At 51.7% G+C, this 16,982-nt stretch overlaps 1 protein-coding gene across 3 annotated transcripts in view; it reads right to left on the reverse strand.

The window, feature by feature from the left end:
- Positions 1 to 16,982, reverse strand: part of LOC149341584 (phospholipid-transporting ATPase ABCA3-like) — a 69,155-nt gene that overhangs the window by 37,572 nt on the left and 14,601 nt on the right. For 2 of the 3 annotated variants that reach the window (XR_016282940.1, XM_089543679.1), the window contains 7 exons: positions 15,421 to 15,670; positions 14,752 to 14,828; positions 13,600 to 13,964; positions 12,540 to 12,830; positions 11,145 to 11,421; positions 10,286 to 10,411; positions 8,990 to 9,223 (listed from right to left, as the gene is read on the reverse strand). Coding sequence is in view for 2 of the 3 variants with exons in the window: in XM_089543679.1 (XP_089399805.1) it covers positions 8,990 to 9,223; positions 10,286 to 10,411; positions 11,145 to 11,421; positions 12,540 to 12,830; positions 13,600 to 13,964; positions 14,752 to 14,828; positions 15,421 to 15,670 (1,620 nt within the window). In the remaining variant the exon portion in view is untranslated. The remainder of the gene's footprint in view (positions 1 to 8,989; positions 9,224 to 10,285; positions 10,412 to 11,144; positions 11,422 to 12,539; positions 12,831 to 13,599; positions 13,965 to 14,751; positions 14,829 to 15,420; positions 15,671 to 16,982) is intronic. The other variant, XM_089543678.1, reaches the window with a different exon arrangement.

Genomic DNA, 16,982 nt, shown 5'->3' on the forward strand with positions numbered 1-16,982 from the left:
CTTTCGGCAACGACGCCGCCCACGGGCGCGCCGGCCGACGAACTGCGCGCTGCTCTCTAGCTACCCTTGTCGTCGCTAAGCTTAGCCGATTGCACATCGACGCCTAAGCTGAGTGCGATTCGGAACTGGCTAGCACTGAGGTGCTACCCTCGCCACCGTTTTACTGTGAGCCCCGCGTCATAGTGAAAAAGATTACGAGGAACTTTAGCGGCTAAAGTGCTGAAAGGCGAAAGCCTGAGTGCTGCATTCTGCTACGCGATTGTTCACTTCACATTTTGTTTGTTCATTAATTAACTGCCAATTAATGACGCTTAAGCTTCGCCTTTAGGAGTGGAACGCGACAGCGTGTTGTAGCGCTGCCACGGAGTCCATTGAACGCCACCACCCGTTCGGCGCGATGCCTTGCCCTTTGAACGCAACGCTTTTTAAGGAAAGGAAATGGCGCAGTAATTCTCTGTCGTCTCGGTGGACACCTGAGCCGCACTGTACAGGAAGGGAGGAAGTGGAGTGAAAGAAGAAAGAAGGGCCGTAATGAAGAAAATGAAAATTGTATTTGAGGAAAGGAAATTACGCATTAACTGTCTCGCATATCTCAGTAGACACTAGTCGAAAATTGTATTTGACGAAAGAAAGTTGCGCAGTAACTGTCTCACATATTTCGGTGGACACCCGTCAAAATTCGCGCGTGGTGACATCACGACAATTTGGACCAATCTGAAACGCGGACAAATACGCCTTGCTCGTCAGTAAATTGGTTTTTGAGGAAAGGAAATGTATCTGTCTCTCATATCTCGGTGGACACCTAAACCTCGCCGGAAGAGAAGGGAGGAAGATGGGAGTGAACGAAGACACCGTGTTCATTAGACGCACCTTTGTTCATTCCAAACCATCGAGCTGGCATGGCGAAGTGGTAGCGTGCTCGACTCGCACTCCGGAGACCGGGGTTCGATTCCCAAGCTCGGCCAATGTCTTACTCGGTTTTATTTATTTATCTGGGCTGACAAGAAAGGTTAATTGGACTAATTGGTTAAGTAAGCAATTAACTAAACTCAATCTTACTTGGAGCATCACTATACGATCCCTTTATTTGGTTGCATGGTCAGTACCCAAAGTACAATTGGCCTCGTTTGAAATTCGCGCACTGTGACGTTACGCCCGTTTCGACCAACTGAAAAGCGTGACATTTTCTGTCGACAGCTCCTGCTTACAAGGATGAGGCATTAAAGGCTTCCGCCTTAATAAGCTCGGTTTCCGCGACCCCTTCAGGAGCAGAGCTAGCAGAAGCCAGGCGAGCTGCAATGGGCAGCAGAAGCGGCTGTGGGAGAAAATTTGTTTTGCTGTTATCGCTTCTACCAACAACTCGATATTGGCTAACGATACTCTATCCCAGAGCTTAGTAAATGGACGTGAACAAACAATACCAGTGAATTTTTCTGACGCCGGCTTCCAGGCTGGCAGGCCGGTCCCGAGAAGAGCGCCCTTACGCTTGCATGGCAGTGGCGCACGTCAAAACCGCCCCGACATTCTACTCTTCGCTCAGGTTGTCGTAGCACACTGTTAATAGCGAGGGACCAGAACACTTTAGTGGACCGAGCGTGAGGGACCAGAACACTCTAGAGGACGAGGCGCGAGGGCGCAGGAGACTGAACCAAAGCTCGCGATCGACTGACGTCAGTCCCAAGACTTGTCATTTCACGTGAGAATCAAACGAGCAGGCGAGCTGCAGGTCACTCTTGTAGGTGTGAGGAAGTGTCGTGGAGCTGCTGCCCGATCGCAAGCGACTGCTGGCCGCATGGCCTTTGCTATTGCGAGTGTGAATGGACATTAAACGCACGTTTACAGTAGGGAGTCACAGAGTTCGCGCGAGTTAATTAAGCCCCTTGGTCACGGAGGGGGAGCCCCGAACTAATACATCCTCATGGGTAAGTCACTCACTGACCGAATTCTTGCGGCGCGACTTCATGTCGCAGAACTCGCCACCCAATCCTTGGCGTCGCGGGGTAACGCCACGTCGACTGGCAAATATTCGGGTTCTTGCTCCTCCGGGAAATTACAGCGCAGGCGCGACGCAACGGTCCACGCGCGCGCCCTTTCTAGGCGTCCGTGTTCAAACACGCTCAAGGCTGTACTGGGCCTTAGGATTCGTACGCTGTTCTCTATATTTAGCGAGATGGTTGTGTCACTGTCATGAAATTTTCAATGGAAGCAATGAACGAAGTCGTACGTAAGAATATATATATATTTTTTTTCATATTTTATGATGATCTTGCAGCATGCGCGGCTAAAAACTGAAACGTGGAAACTTGATATGGGAGTCGCCTTGATCATTTATACAGGCAACAGGTCATGCGTGCGTAACATACATGCTGCCTTTGTGATAGCAGGACGATTACTGCGAGTAATCTTCCAGCTTTTTCGCCATCAGGTTACTCTCATTACGTGACGTTAAGCGACGCGTATATGTGACCTTAGCCTTTTCTCCGCATGTGGTAGTGGGTACAGTATGTTGCGAGACGCACAGGTCACAGCAGCCACGAGTACACTGACCTTCAGTAGCGCTATTCGTCATGCTCGCGCCGGATGGAATGAAGACGCTCGCGTGGCTCGCAGCATGCCTCTACCGCAAGCACTGCGTCATTCACAGGCACCGCTAGCATTCTCGCTGGTGCATATGCTGGTGCGTATGCGCTGGAGCATACGCTCACACTGTCATGTGCGAACTGAAGGGAAGATTGATTGCGAGCGGCGCCTCTCATCCCCGCCAATTTTCGTGCGGCCGGTAGCTAGGTAGGGAAGCGAGTTGCAAACTCGAGTCGCTTTTGTGAATTAACACTTCATTTAATTCCCTCGATGATCGTCGCCAATCGATCAAAGCAAGTCGCATCGTCTTCGTGGCTCGCCAAAGTGCAAGCGATTTAACACGAAATTGGTGAATGTCCGCCTATCACTATCCCACGATGGCGCTACAGAAATTCGAGATTTCTGTAGAAAACCACAATTACCATCGACTGCAACCTCTAACACGACACTTGCCTCGACAAATATTTTTCCCAAGACAGAACCCACGACAGATATTTGTCCCAAGACAGAACCCACGACAGGTATCTGTCGCAAGACAGACCCACGACAGGTATCTGTCGCAAGACAGATACCTCGACAGGCTGTAGTGTCGCGCGACTGAACCCGCGACAGGCAACTCTGTCGAGGCACGCAGGCCCTGTCGCGCGGCACGACTCTCCCTGAAGCACGACAGCACCTACGACAGAAACCTGTCGCGCGACAAATCCTGCGACAGGCACCTTCTGCACACTACAAAATACAGGAATGATGACTGTCGTGCGACAGAACCCACTACAAACACTTTTGTCGCGAGAAAGAACCCACGACACGAGCCCCTGTCGCACGACACAATGCACTACAAGAGAGCTTGTCGCGCGACACAAAATTTTGTCGCGCGACAGATACGCGACAAAAAATTCTGTCGTGCGTTTTGATCGGGTCTCCGCAGACACAAACGGTGTTCCGTTGTCCGACACTACCTTGCGCGGCAGGCCGAACGTTGCAAATAGTGATCGGAGGTTGTCAATGACTGCTGCCGAAGTCGTCTGTCCCATTTGCCTTATCTCAAGCCACTTTGTGTAGGCATCTACGACCACAAGGAAAGTGCAGCCCTCAATTGGTCCTGCAAAATCAATGTGCAGTGTGTGCCATGGTGTGTCTGGCTTTTCCCATTCTGGGACAGGAGCTTTCGGCGGGGCGCTCCGGCTGCTCTGGCAAGGCTTGCATTCTCGCACCACTGTTTCGATGTCGTTGTCAATGCCAGGCCACCACATGTAGCTTCTGGCACACTTTTTCATTGCAACGATGCCCCGATGTCCGGCGTGGATGAGAGACATAGCTTGTGCGCGTAGTTCTCTCGGCATCACAACTCGGGACCCAAATATGATGCAGCCGCGATGGGTGCTCAACTCTGTAGCTCGCCTGCGGTAAGCGTCGAAGTTGTCCCCTTTGAGTTTATGCACGTTGCCTTGTTGAACAGCTGTGTAAACTAGCCGGAGAGCTGCGCACTTCTGCGTAGATGCTGCAACTGTGCCTGCTGTAAGCGGAGGTTCTGGCAGTGCTTCGAACATCAGAACGTCTCCTGGTGGAAATGGTTCGTCAACAGTTGCGTCTAGTGGCAGACGGCTTAGCGCATCGGCGTTTTGATGTTTACTCCATTTCATCACGCCTAGTGGAGAAAACCAATTTCTCCCTAGAAGGCTTGATCCTGTGCCCTTCACAACAAGCAGAGGTAGCGTATGGGTCTGGCCGTTGTAGTTAACCTGCACGTTGGCAGAGCCCAATAGTGGCAGATTCTGTCCTGACCACGTTCGCAGGTGCGTGTCGTCTTGTTGCAGGGCGGGTGCGTCAGATGGCCATGAAGTTCGGAACGTGTCCTCACTGATCAGAGTACAGGCTGCGCCGGAGTCCACCTCGAACTTAATCAGCTGGTGATGTACGCTTACTTCTGTAAAAATCTTCGGTCGCGTGCCGAGATTCATGGTGTTCAGGTCGTACAACACAGATGGTGTTGCTGATGTTGTTCCATGGAGATCAGATAGCGGCGTATTCTCTGAGGCGTTGACGCTGTGATTAGGCTGGGAAGGTGACTTTATCTTGGCAAGTCTCCGTTTCGTAATGCATGCTCTTTCGATATGCCCTCGCTTGTGGCAAAAATTACACGTGGCTGACTGGAATCGACATCCCTGGGGGTTGTGTTGGTCGTCACACCGCCAGCAGCGTTGTGCCTTTTTGACCGATTTAACAACAACAGAAGGCTTGCGCACCTGGTTGCTTGTCTGGTGTACCGGCTCGGTGTTCCGGCGAATCCCTCTCTGCTGGTGACCGGCGCTCTCCGCTCGAACGGCGATGTCGTAAGCTTTGCTGAATGTGAGGTCCTTCTCAGCGAACAGGCGCTGCTGCAGTGACTCGTCACTCAGTCCGCACACAAATCTGTCGCGTAACATCACGTCCAAGGGAAGCATGGTGGTGTTAGCAGAAGAAGCTGCGTCTCCCTCCTGCCCGGTAGCTGTTGTCGACAGCGTTCCAAAATTGCAGTCGGCAGCGAGCTTCTTGAGCGCGGCTACGTAGGCGCTCACAGTTTCTCCTCCCAGTTGATCTCGTCGTTGGAAGCGAGCCCGGCTGTAGACCTCGGATGGCCTTGGGTCGTAGTGCTTTTGCAGCGCTTTTACGATGTCGTCGTAAGACACTGCCGCTGGTGTGCTTGGCTGAATAAGGGCGCAGACAGTATCGTAGGTCTGCTCCCCGCACAGCGTCAGCAGGTTGGCCCTCTTCAAGGCTGGGTCTGTGATGTTGTTAGCTTCAAAGTAGAACTGAAGGCGTCCAACCCACGATGACCACGATGAGCCGTTGAATTCTGGTATCTGATTGGGAAACCCTCGCGTAGCCATGGCTTGTCAATAGCGTTGCGTAGCGCGGGTCGAATCCACTTTCTCGTCGCCACTGTCGTGTCCGGTCGCTGTGTTGAATGCAGCGAAAGACGCACACGGTACTTTAAGACTTCGTTTATTTAAAGCCGATGAGGGTGCGACCAGCGTCGACCGAGGCAGGAGCCGAACTGGCCGCCCGAAGAAAGGAGGGAGCGGAGAAGCGTCCACGGGAGGGAGTGGCTTCCCAGAACAGGAGGAGGGTGCGGGGGCGCACCGTGGGGGGGCATCTGGCGACAGCGTGCGACGAAGGGCAAGTGATCGTTAGGAGGAGGATGCGAGTGGTCGTTAGGAGGAGGACGCGGGGGCGCACACACACAAAAGCAATAAGGGGACACAACACAAACATAACCGAAATTTGCACTGATTCCCAGGCCGCGTACCGCCACTACCTAAAGGGCGTGGCGACGCCGACAACACATCGTATTCTTGCCACAGTCACCCCTCTCGACCGAACGGTTACTCTGTCGTGGGTCCCTGGGCATGCCTCGATCCCCGGTAATGAGCGCGTTCATGCGCTGGCCCGAGAACTCTCCTCCCGGACCCCGGATGATCAGGCACCCAACCCTGCGAACGAGGCTACATCGGTCCTGTATACATATCATCAAATTACAACATTCTACAAACTCAGCCGCATGACACTGCCACCACCCCACAGTACCTTGTCGCCCTCATCCAGCGCCACATGGCGGCAATTACAGACAGGCTGTTTTATTTCCCCCCACCGTCTCTCATGCTTTCATCCCACCTTTCCACCTGATTGTACCACCTGTGGCGTGCCCAGATCTACACTTTTCCATTACCTTTGGGAATGTCCTTCCCCAAAGGCAGTACTCCCCATCCCCAATCCCACTCATTCTTCCTGGGAGGCTGCTTTACGGACCGCTCAGCCCGCCGGCCAGAAATGGCTAGTGGATCGGGCTTTACGTGAAGCGCAAGCCCGTGGACTCCTGGACCAGTAGGGGACCACCCTGGAAGATTTTTATTTTTTTTTTGGTGTAATAAAGTTGTTTCCATCCATCCATCCCCCACGTAGCCACAAGTAGTAGTAGTAGTTTCAGGACGGCGCTTAAAAGAGACAGAAAAGCTGAAAAAAAATGGAACGGCCGTTGAGGGAACTGCAGCGGAGGAGATCCGAGAAACGGCAACGCCGCGCCTCCAGGTTGTTCTTTTAAGGCGGAAGCCTTTAATGTCTCATCGTTGTAAGCAGCAGTTGTCGACAGAAAATGTCACGCTTTTCAGTTGGTGGAAACGGTCGTGACGTCACAGTGCGCGAATTTCAAACGGGGTCAATTGTACTTTGGCTAGTAACCATGCAACCAATTGAAGGGATCGTATAGTGATGCTCCAAGTAAGTAGGACTGAGCTTAGTTAATTTCTTAATTACTTAATTAGCCTAATTAGCTTTACTAGTCAGGCCATATAAATAAATAAAACCGATTAAGAAATTAGTCGAGCTCAGGAATCGAACCCCGGTCTTCGGCGTGAGAGACGAGCATGCTATCCACAGCGCCATGCCAGCTTTTTTTGTCTTTATTGCCAGCGCCATGCCAGCTCGATGGTTTGGAATGAACAAAGGCGCGTCTAGTGAATACGGTGTCTTCACTCACTCTCATCCTCCTCCATTCCCTTCCGGAGAGGTTTAGGTGTCCACCGACAAATGAGAGACAGATACATTTCCTTTCCTCAAAAACCAATTTACCGACGAGCAAGGCGTAGAACCGAATGGGCGATGGCGTTCTGTGGACTCCTTGGCAGCGTTGCAAGACTCTGTCGCGTTCCACTCTTAGGTGCGAAGCTTAACATCTTAACCACACATCAGTGACCACACTTTAGGTCAAAAAAGTGCCCCCCTGAATTTTGTGAGACAGTTACTGCGTAATTTCCTTTCCTCAAATACAATTTTCATTTTCTTCATTACGGCTCCTCTTTATCTATCTTCTTTCACTCCCACTTCCTCCCTTCCTCTACGGTGCGGTTCAGGTGTCCACCGAGATGACAGAGAATTACTGCGCCATTTCCTTTCCTCAAAAAGCGTTGCGTTCAAAGGGCAAGGCATCGCGCCGAACGGGTGGTGGCGTTCCGTGGACTCCCTGGCAGCGCTACAACGTGCTGTCGCGTTCCACTCCTAAAGGCGAAGCTTAAGCAACATTAATTTGCAGTTAATTAGTATTCAGGCATTAATCAGTAATTAACCATTAATTAGTGATTTGTCATCACTTAATAATTAGTACTCAATTATATGTGACGCCACCAGTGCCACAGAAACAGCGAAGGTGGTGCGGAAAACGCTTCCGCCTCTACCCACTTTAGACAGTCAAAGTGCCCCCTGAATTTTTACTTAAGTGGGGTTCAACAAACCTTACATTTACTATTCTAATGAAAGGCCAGTCTTCGATTAGTCTTTGAACCTCATGCAACGTCAATTAAATATCAATGCTTTATAATTAACTGTCTAAGTTATCAACTGCTGAAAATACAAGAGAAGATTTTATTATAATGTTGTGCAACATGTGGAGACAAACTCATGAAAAAATGTATTTATTATATAGCGTGTTTTCTCCAGCCTCTGTAGGAAGCATAATCTCAGACTTGTCTCCTCTCTGTCGTCTTTGTTCTCTTTGCGTCTTAACCATGATTATGACTAGAAGTGTATAGTAGCAACATACCTGATATTCTTTTAACCCGAAGGAAGAACCCGAAACCACTAGCATAGTAAAAGATCATGGTGCTAACTTAGGCACGGCAAAAAATACCAATAATAAATCGACCCTTTAAAAAATTGCTACTTGCGGTTTGTTCTGAAGTCGCGCCACATTCAAAGAGAAACGTCTGAGTGTACCTGTGACGGTTTAAGTTAGCATGAAATAACATAACACCTCAGCGTGCCCTAGGCGACCAGTATTAACAGAGCTTCAATTTCATACCCTCCATAGTAATACCCAGCTCTTTTTTTAAATCCTGGCTCATTTGCCTAAACCTGTGCAGTATGCAGGCGGGCTCATACCCTTGCTTTCCACCAATGGTTCCTAATCATTTCTCGCACAATCGAGAATATTCGCGCCAGTCCCATATAGCGATTCTATATTCCAGCCTCGAGCTATAGGAGGTAGTGATGTTTCACGCCGTAACCGAAAAGACGCCAGAATCCTTATTTCTGGCCCCTTTTCACTGAAGAAGCATAAAAAACCCAGAAATGTGAAAAAAAGATAGCAAATTTTGGTTGTTCAATTTTTCTGAAACTCCACAAAGGTTCCTTTCTAGTCACATTTTACGTCTTAAGTTCCCCGAAGGGGAAAAAAATTCCCGGTTGGAGAAACACTGCAAAGAGCGGGAATATACAGCGGAATCCTACTGTTAATCCGAATTGATTAACTTGAAACTTCCAGTTCATGCGAATTCACGCCACGCCCGGGGATCCCGACCGCGATTCCAACAGAATTCAAACAGACTTCCGGCTCCTTTCGTGTTTGAATTATCGGCGTTCTTCGCCAGTTTCTCACCCTTGCAGCAGTAGCGCGCCCGGTTGGGCGCGATCTCGCAGAGGACGCTCTGCGTGTAGAAGTCGTTGCACACGATGTTGAAGTGCGCGTTGCGGTACAGGCGGCAGAAGGAGCGGCCCAACGCGTACAGGGGCAGCGTGTACGAGAACAGGGCGTCTACGATCCTCACCAGGTCCGCCAGGGATGCAGAGCCCTGCCACTCGAGCACCGCCACGGACACCAGGCCGCACACGCCTTGGTGAGCCAGGGGAGAGAAGACGTTATTGCCCCATCCTGTCCCGCAGACGGCACATACACGCCAGATGTCCCCCTCATCCATCACTCACGGTGTCGGAGGCTCGCCTTTTTCGGCACATCCAAATGAATGCAGTCATCACCCCATCTCGCCTCTTTCTCTATCGCTATCCATCGGACCCTTCCTGTCCCAACTGCCCCTGTATCTATGTGGACCTGGCCCATTGCCTCTCCTATCGCCCGGCTGCTCAGAAGTAGGGTTCCTACCCCACACGTTCTCTATCCATCACCACCTGGCTCGACTGGCTTGGCGCCGAAGGGGAGGAAGAAGCGACTTCTGGTCGCCCAGGCGGTCGACATGCTCGGCCTGCAAATTATGGCCGAAGTCTACTACTACTACTACTACTACTACTACTACTACTACTACTACTACTACTACTACTACTACTACTACAATACTACACCAGGCGCTTCAGGGAAGCCCGCCACTAATTTTCAATTTTTTTTTTAGACATAAAATGTTGGCTTCTACACCGCAGCAATACCAGTGTTGGCGTATGTGCAACGCGACCTTCCCGTCCCCGCCTCGGCAGAAGCAGTGAGCAGCGGCGACCAGCTCAGACCATGTAGCGCGGGCGGGGTAGAAAAGGTCACGTGACACATGCACCGCAGCAGAGTGAAGAGATTCGATCGACATTGCTATGCGCACACTACCGGCGCGCGCGGTTTTTGATTCGAGCGAGAAATGTGCAAAATTGTTGAGCCACAGCGCTAAAGGTAATAGCTTGTTTTCGAAACTCTAAAAAAAGATAAGACTATTGCCAGTGGTTAGAAAAAAATGCGACCAGGTGCCCATCTCTAATAGTTAAAAATATGCAATTAGAATGTACTTAATAGTTAACATGATTCACCTGTTTTCTGACATCCGCCAAAACTATTATATTGACGCAGAAGCCATAGTGCGATTTCAAAAAGGCTATTTTAAAAATTAGTGGCGGGCTTTCCTGAAACACATGGTATGTACTCGCGTGTTTGTACATATCGTGCTTCGCGTGAGCGTACCCACGGCGAAGAAGACGGTGCCGATCCGGACGTAGGCGGCCGTGTGGGTGCGGAAGCAAAACGACAGGGCGGCGATGGTGGGCAGCCGCGCGAAGCCGAAGTAGAAGAAGAGCAGGAACATGACCGCTGAAATAAAATGGGTTAAGACACGACGTTGCCATCGAAAGCGACGGTATTGCGTGGACGAAAACCCTAGTGGAGGTTTAAACGTCAACAGCGAGATTATGCGAGCCAGAAGCCGGCGAGCCAGAAGTGTGCTTGGCTAAAGCCTCGTTCGTTCTGCCTCCGTTGATTTCGCATCTGGTGACATGTTCAGTCGTCGCATGCTCATTTCCGCCTTGTTCTTCAGGCGTTTGGTGTTGGGGGAATCCGGCGTTCGCTGCCGCTTCCCCGAAACGCTTGGCGCGGAATCACTGGGCCGCTTCGGAGTCATGCGTCTCACTCACTCGACTGCAACGAGACGTCTGGTGAAGGAGCGGCGGTGCAGCTGTCACCGCCGACGCGCGCGCGCTCGTTCTACCGCTACTGTGTGACGTCATGGTTGATATGCGCAGCTGCAACCCCCCCCCCCCCCCCCCTCCCCGGGTTCGCTGGTTGCTAAGAAGGGGAGGAGGTTGCGCCGCTGAGCGGAGGAGAGCCACAGTGATTCCAGAGCACGGACGAACACCGCGAGTATTAGCCATAAAAGGCTTTCGCCTTAATACACAAGGGGTGGAATATATGTATGTAGTGTTGAGGAAGCTATCAATCATGCTTGGACAAACTTTCCCTACGTACTTCATCGCAACCATCGCTTGCACGTATGCGCTTGCCGGCCGGACATGTAACGTAGGCTAACTGCAGCGCGAGGCGCACGCACCCTGCTCCTCGGCCGCGGTGAAGCCCTGGGTGTTGAAGAGGCGGAAGGTGAGCATGACTAGCAGGCAGGAGGCGCAGTAGAGCAGCGACGACCAGATGGCGTAGGCGAGCCAGTAGGCGATCATGTTGAGGCCCGAGATGCGCTGCAGGTGGCGCGAGTTGCTCACGTGGTCCAGCACCAGGAACACCGAGAAGCTGGCGATGAGGAACGAAGTGCCGAAGATGGTCTGCTGGCCGATCTGGAAGCTCTCGCGGTGCACTGTGATCAGCTTGTTGGACTGCGAGGGGGGCAGCGCGAGCTCAGTCGTGTTGCTGCTGCACGCAATAGCGCGCCCGAAGCTCGCAGGGCGCTCACGTCACTACTCTACGGTTTGATACTACAAGCCATGACAAGCGGGTTGCGGGTATTTCCGATTCGTGTCGAAGTTGGTGCTACGAGCTGCTGACAGCCTTACTGATCAATTGCTCTGTACCCGGCGCTGATTGAATGAGTGATTTCTGTTGAAAAAACGCGGTACACTGACAAGCTTGCGGAGAAGTGACAGACTAGAGCCAGAAGAGAGATGATAGGCTTAAAGGTACCGATCCCCAGGGGTTACGAACTCGACTGTAGACGGGCCCAGGCGTTGTGAAGTGTTTAAGGGTCCTGGATATGGCTTGGGCTTTCACGTGGCTGCCTTGAGGACTGAGAATTGGCGTATGATGCGATAAGCGACCGGGGAGTTTCCACTGGCCGCAGAATGATGTATGGTTTTCAGTGCCGCCTCATGGATGTTTGTCTGCGCGTCGAGTGTTTCATGCATTTGCAGGTATTCGCTATGCTGCCAAGGGGCCGACATTTGCAGGTTTGCAAATGAGAAGGCTTGGATGACGCCACAAGGTCATGTGACCTCTCTCGACCAATCAACGAATTTCGTGACACCGGAAATTGGCGGGATTTTGATGCGACGACAACTCTAATGTTATCGCATTAAAAATGTTCTTAAATTGGAAATTTTTAGTATCAACAACTACTGTTAGAAAGTATTAACTCCATATACCTAATGTGCCCTTTGGGATGACTCTTAATTACCGGTGCATAGGTGAATAGTAATGTGCTTCATACTGCAGAGCACGAAAAGCTATTCACGCGAACCGTGATGATGCAACGAAGTGCCATCTGTTCCCAGTTGATTTCGGTTTTGAAGCGAAGTGACGAAGACGGTTTTGCAGAAAGCTCAAGATTTTTCGGACAAGTATAGATTGTCCCTTGCTTTCGGTGCTGTGGCTCATAACGGCCAATTTCGTGTTAGGTGTTCGTTAATTCATGTACTGCTTTCCCGCGGTCCTCGAGGTATACGTAGAAGCAGATCTTGTGCGACCAGCGCTACGTATTCGCCGAGTGCGACGGCCGCACCTTCTCCTCGACCACCCTTGGGAACGGGTGGTTGACCACGGTGAGCTTGAGCGACTTGTTGCGGAAAGCCTCGTGCAGCAGCGCCCTCTGGAAGGCGGCCAGGGCCAGCGCCGGGGTGTGGTACACCTGGTTGTTGAAGAGCAGCCGGGCCAAGCGGCCGCGGCCGCCCTCCTGCCGGTCCTCGAAGCTGGCCGCGATCAGAGTGCTCGTGAGGAAGCCGTTGCCTTCCAGCACGGACGCGTTCACCAGGTAGCCCTCCACGCTGCCGGCGTCCAGCGGGATCGAGGTCACCTGGCCGTACGAGACCATAAACAAATGTAATGCCGTCGCCGGGGGGGGGGGGGGGGGGGGGGGGGCATCGGTAGGCAGCACACAGTCCCCTTCGGCGTCAGCGGTGACCCCCTGGCTGCTTAGCTTGAGTCCTTGCGCACGCTAAATACCGTTCACTGGAATATCTATATGCTCTCATAAAATGACCGAGGTGAGGGATATAGGCAGAAGGACGGAAACTCGTATAGTCTCTTTTTTTTCGAAATCATAATAGCGATTTCCTTCTCTCCGGCTAAACTGCGCTCTGGTTTCCAGCATCATCTAGTTAACCATAGCTGTTTTCAAACCCCAAAATCATCTCAGGTCTCTACAACTTCCCGTCATGGGCGCGGGACGGCCTTTCTCTAGATAAGAACAGTGTACTTTAGCGTTTTCTCTCGTCTTGCATGCATTGGTAGGACATATCTACAGAGTCAAGTTTTCCTTGGTAAGGTTTCGCCCTCGCCTATAGCACCTTAGGCTTTGCCTTAAAACGTAAAACGCTTGATTTTATAACTGTAGAGTTTGTTTTGTACATATTAGTCGACTGGAATTGAAGGAACCTCCACAAGATTACCATAGAATTTGAATGGGATAAAGGGGGAAACCTTAGCACGACAAAATCAGAGGCAGCGAAGGAACTCATCGTTAAACAGCGTTTCGAGATCCACATCACTAATATTTCTTAGCTCAGTTAGTTCCCGACGTCTCCTAGGGGCTTGCTGTGCGGCCAGGGGTTCTCATCGTGTACCTTGCTGGTGAACTGCTTGGCGAAGCACTTTGCGAGCGACGCGGAGGCGCCTCCGTGGAAGGCGTACGGCACGTCGCTGCTATACACCAGGTTGATGTCGAGCTCGCGGGGCCCCGGCTTGTGCACCTTGGGCAGGCTGTCGATCCAGGTGAGTGTGAAGGCGACCACGAACACCGGCACCAGCAGCTGCGACAACGTGAAGGCCCAGTTGCGCACGCTGTGCAGCGCCTGAAACACCAGCATCGCCCATGTTTGCTGCAGCAGCAGCCGCGAGCCTCGGTTGCGCCGCGGACGGCGGCTGCTGCCTTCCGCCGGGGTGCCGTGGCGCAGAGGGTCGGCGAAGCTCAGTATGCCCAGCAGAGAAGCTGCGGAGAGGGAACGGGTGACGTCACGGTTGCTGAGCCAAAGGTCACAGTGGTCGCATTTCGATGGAGGTGAAATGCAGAATGAAAGACGCGTGTGCGTCGCGATGTCAGTGCACGTCAAAGAACCCCAGCTGATCGACATTAATCCGTAGCTCCTCACTACGGCATCATACACACGCAGCTTTACACCTTAACTATACTACAAATAATAGGCGAACAATAGGGGCGAGCTCGATGCCATATCAAGCGCATCAGTTTTTCTCAAACATTCTGGTAATGTAAGCTGTTATTGGGGGTGGCCTCCCTCGAGGGTACAGCTGCGACAGTTGTGCCGTCCGCCCTTTCAAACTCTCCTGCAGCTTGAAGCTGGCAGTCTATGCAAAACAGCCGTCACTCCAGCGCCGGCGAGACCTTTGAACATTTCATACGCCCACCACCAGAGCAAGCGAGTGAGTGAAAAGAAATAGGCTCAGATAAAGACCCATAGACGAGCCACTTATAACTGACAAATTTTTGTTGAGAAAATTTTTCAAAGGATTTCAAAGGATTGCGAAGTAATATCAGTTGTATCCGATCATATTCATATCCTGCGCATGGTCCCACGGTCCCGGAAGGCAACGGCAATGTGCGGCCACTGTGGCTTTCTCAACGTGCCCGGCGACTCAACTATAACCTTTTTGTATCGCAGAGCGACCGACAGTTGCTCGCGTGACGCGAGATGAGCACGAGCACGCAAAGCCCTCTACAGGCATCGAGCGCGACTGCTCCCGCATCGAACAGGGCTTACCGGCCTCAGTGTCCTGCAGCTGATCAGAGTCCGGCAGTCGCAGTTTGGACATCGCTGTTGCCGCATAGTCGCCAACTCTGTGAGAAGTGAAATGTTTACCGTTGACCGCAGTTTGGATCCCAGAACAAACTGCAGCATACACACGCACTGTCTGTGTGTGTGTGATTCGCTATCGCCGCACAGCACCATAGAACGTAGCATTTTTTTTTTGTAGCCCCTGTGGCTTGACGCCTGTGCCCCTGCAGCACGTCGGGCGTAAATACCAGCTGGCAGGCAGTGATCCATGTAAAATTAGCGTGGTCGTTTTCACGAAGGACGATCATCCTCAAAATTGTTCGGAGGAGTCATGCAGGCAACGATTTTTCCCTTTCTGGTGAAAATGGCCACAGTGTGCAGACTGCTGCGACAGAACCATTTGGAGCACAACTGAATGCTGCCCACGTACGCACGGTGTCTAATTTCTATTTTCTACATCCCTCACCCCCCCCCCCCTTTCCTCTTTCCCTGTCCTCACCAAAAGAGGTGGCGGAGGTCCCTGCAGGGAGAGGCAGTTTTATGCTTTATGCTCCTCCTCTCCGACCTACCAAGACACGATATCCCCTGCCCATATACCTGGCCCTTCCACAACGCCGAGCCACGTTATCGTTGAACACACGCGTTTATGCGTACCGGAGAAACACTTCCTCGAGCGTCGTAACAGAGACGCCGAAGCTGGCGATACCCAGCTTCTCCTTGTTCTCTTCCAGGTGGCTGAAGAGGTGCTTGAAGGCCGGTTGGTCTGCGCGCCCGATGCGCAGTGCCATCTCGGTGCCCACGTTGCTCTCCAGCTCGGCCGACGGCGCGAACGCCATCACCACGTCCAGGACGGCGCGCGTGTCGCACTTCGGCTGCTTCACGACCACCATGTGGTAACCGGCGCCTGCGACACGGTCACTGAGCGTCACTGCCACCATTTTAGACCCAGGCGCTTGTGTTGCCGCAGTATAGGGAAGTTAAGCTTGTAATGTGATCAAATTCACGAACAATCAGGCGTTTTAACTTTGTTTGGTTTGGTTTATGTGGCCTAACGTCCCAAAGCGACTCAGGTTATGGGGACATGGTAGTGGAGGGCTCGGGATAATTTCTACCACCAATGATTCTTCAACGCGCACTGATATCACAAAGTACACAGGCCTCTAGCATGTGACCACCACGACCGGGATGGAACCCGCGTCGCGTCTTCCAGGCCAGCAGCCGAGCACCATAACCCCTGAGCCACCACGACGGCCCGTGTTAACTTGAGAGCTACAGATACAAACCACTGCACCAATACGCTGTAGAGGTTGCGATTGATGGATGCCCGTAATATCAGATGAATCCCATTTTCACCGTTCGCAAAGCACTTTGTGTTGCCAGCCGACCTCCTTTTTTGGTGTCCACTGGCCTCGTTTTCATACCCCACAGGTTGTGTTCATGCAAAGAGTACTTGAGCCTTTAAACGTGCAAACTTATAACATCCTTCCAGCAGTAAGCAGTGGGTCCTCTGTCCACATTGCTTTCGACAACATTTTTCCCCAAAACGCGAAACTTCTACCACCCCGTATTCTAAATGGTCTATCAGAAGATCATTTAAGGTTTCTACCTACAAAAATTTCAATAGCAACCGACTCTTCTCAATGCAACGAAAAGGCAGGTGTGGGAATTTTCTGTCGCGAGTTTAGGCTGGTCCTTTTCGCTGGGCCTCCCGGATTTCACCCTCATTTTTCAAGTAGAGTTTCTGGCAGTAGTACTTGCTCTGTGCAAGCTTTTATTACTGCAGTGGCAGTCATTACCGATTCTTTATCTTTGTGTTCGTCCCTCGCATCGCATGTTGAGTGTCCCCCTTTAAGCACTTTTTTATCGCTTCTTTCGCATTTGAGCCTTGTTCATTTGATATGGGCACCTGGCCACAGAAGCGTGACAGTAAATGAGATCGCGGATAACCTCGCAAAGGCTTCCCTATAGGCGGCCTCGTGTTGCCCATCATCCTGGTTACAGCGCATATCACAGCACCTAGATTCCGGCGACGAACGTTATTAAGCGCGCAAGACAGCTCTTTTAACATCGGCGGAATATCAACATCTGCGATATTCCTGGAGCAGGAAAATTTGTCGATCTCGGCAGCTAGAAGTATCTCTGACGAGGTTGCGCTGCCGTATCCCCTCTCTAAATTTCTATCTGCACAGGTATGGTTTGGCGCTATCTCCCCTCTT

This window comes from Amblyomma mixtum, chromosome 5 (assembly GCF_055824585.1).
Source record: "Amblyomma mixtum isolate Tamu chromosome 5, ASM5582458v1, whole genome shotgun sequence".
In the NCBI taxonomy this organism is placed as follows: Eukaryota; Metazoa; Arthropoda; class Arachnida; order Ixodida; family Ixodidae; genus Amblyomma; species Amblyomma mixtum.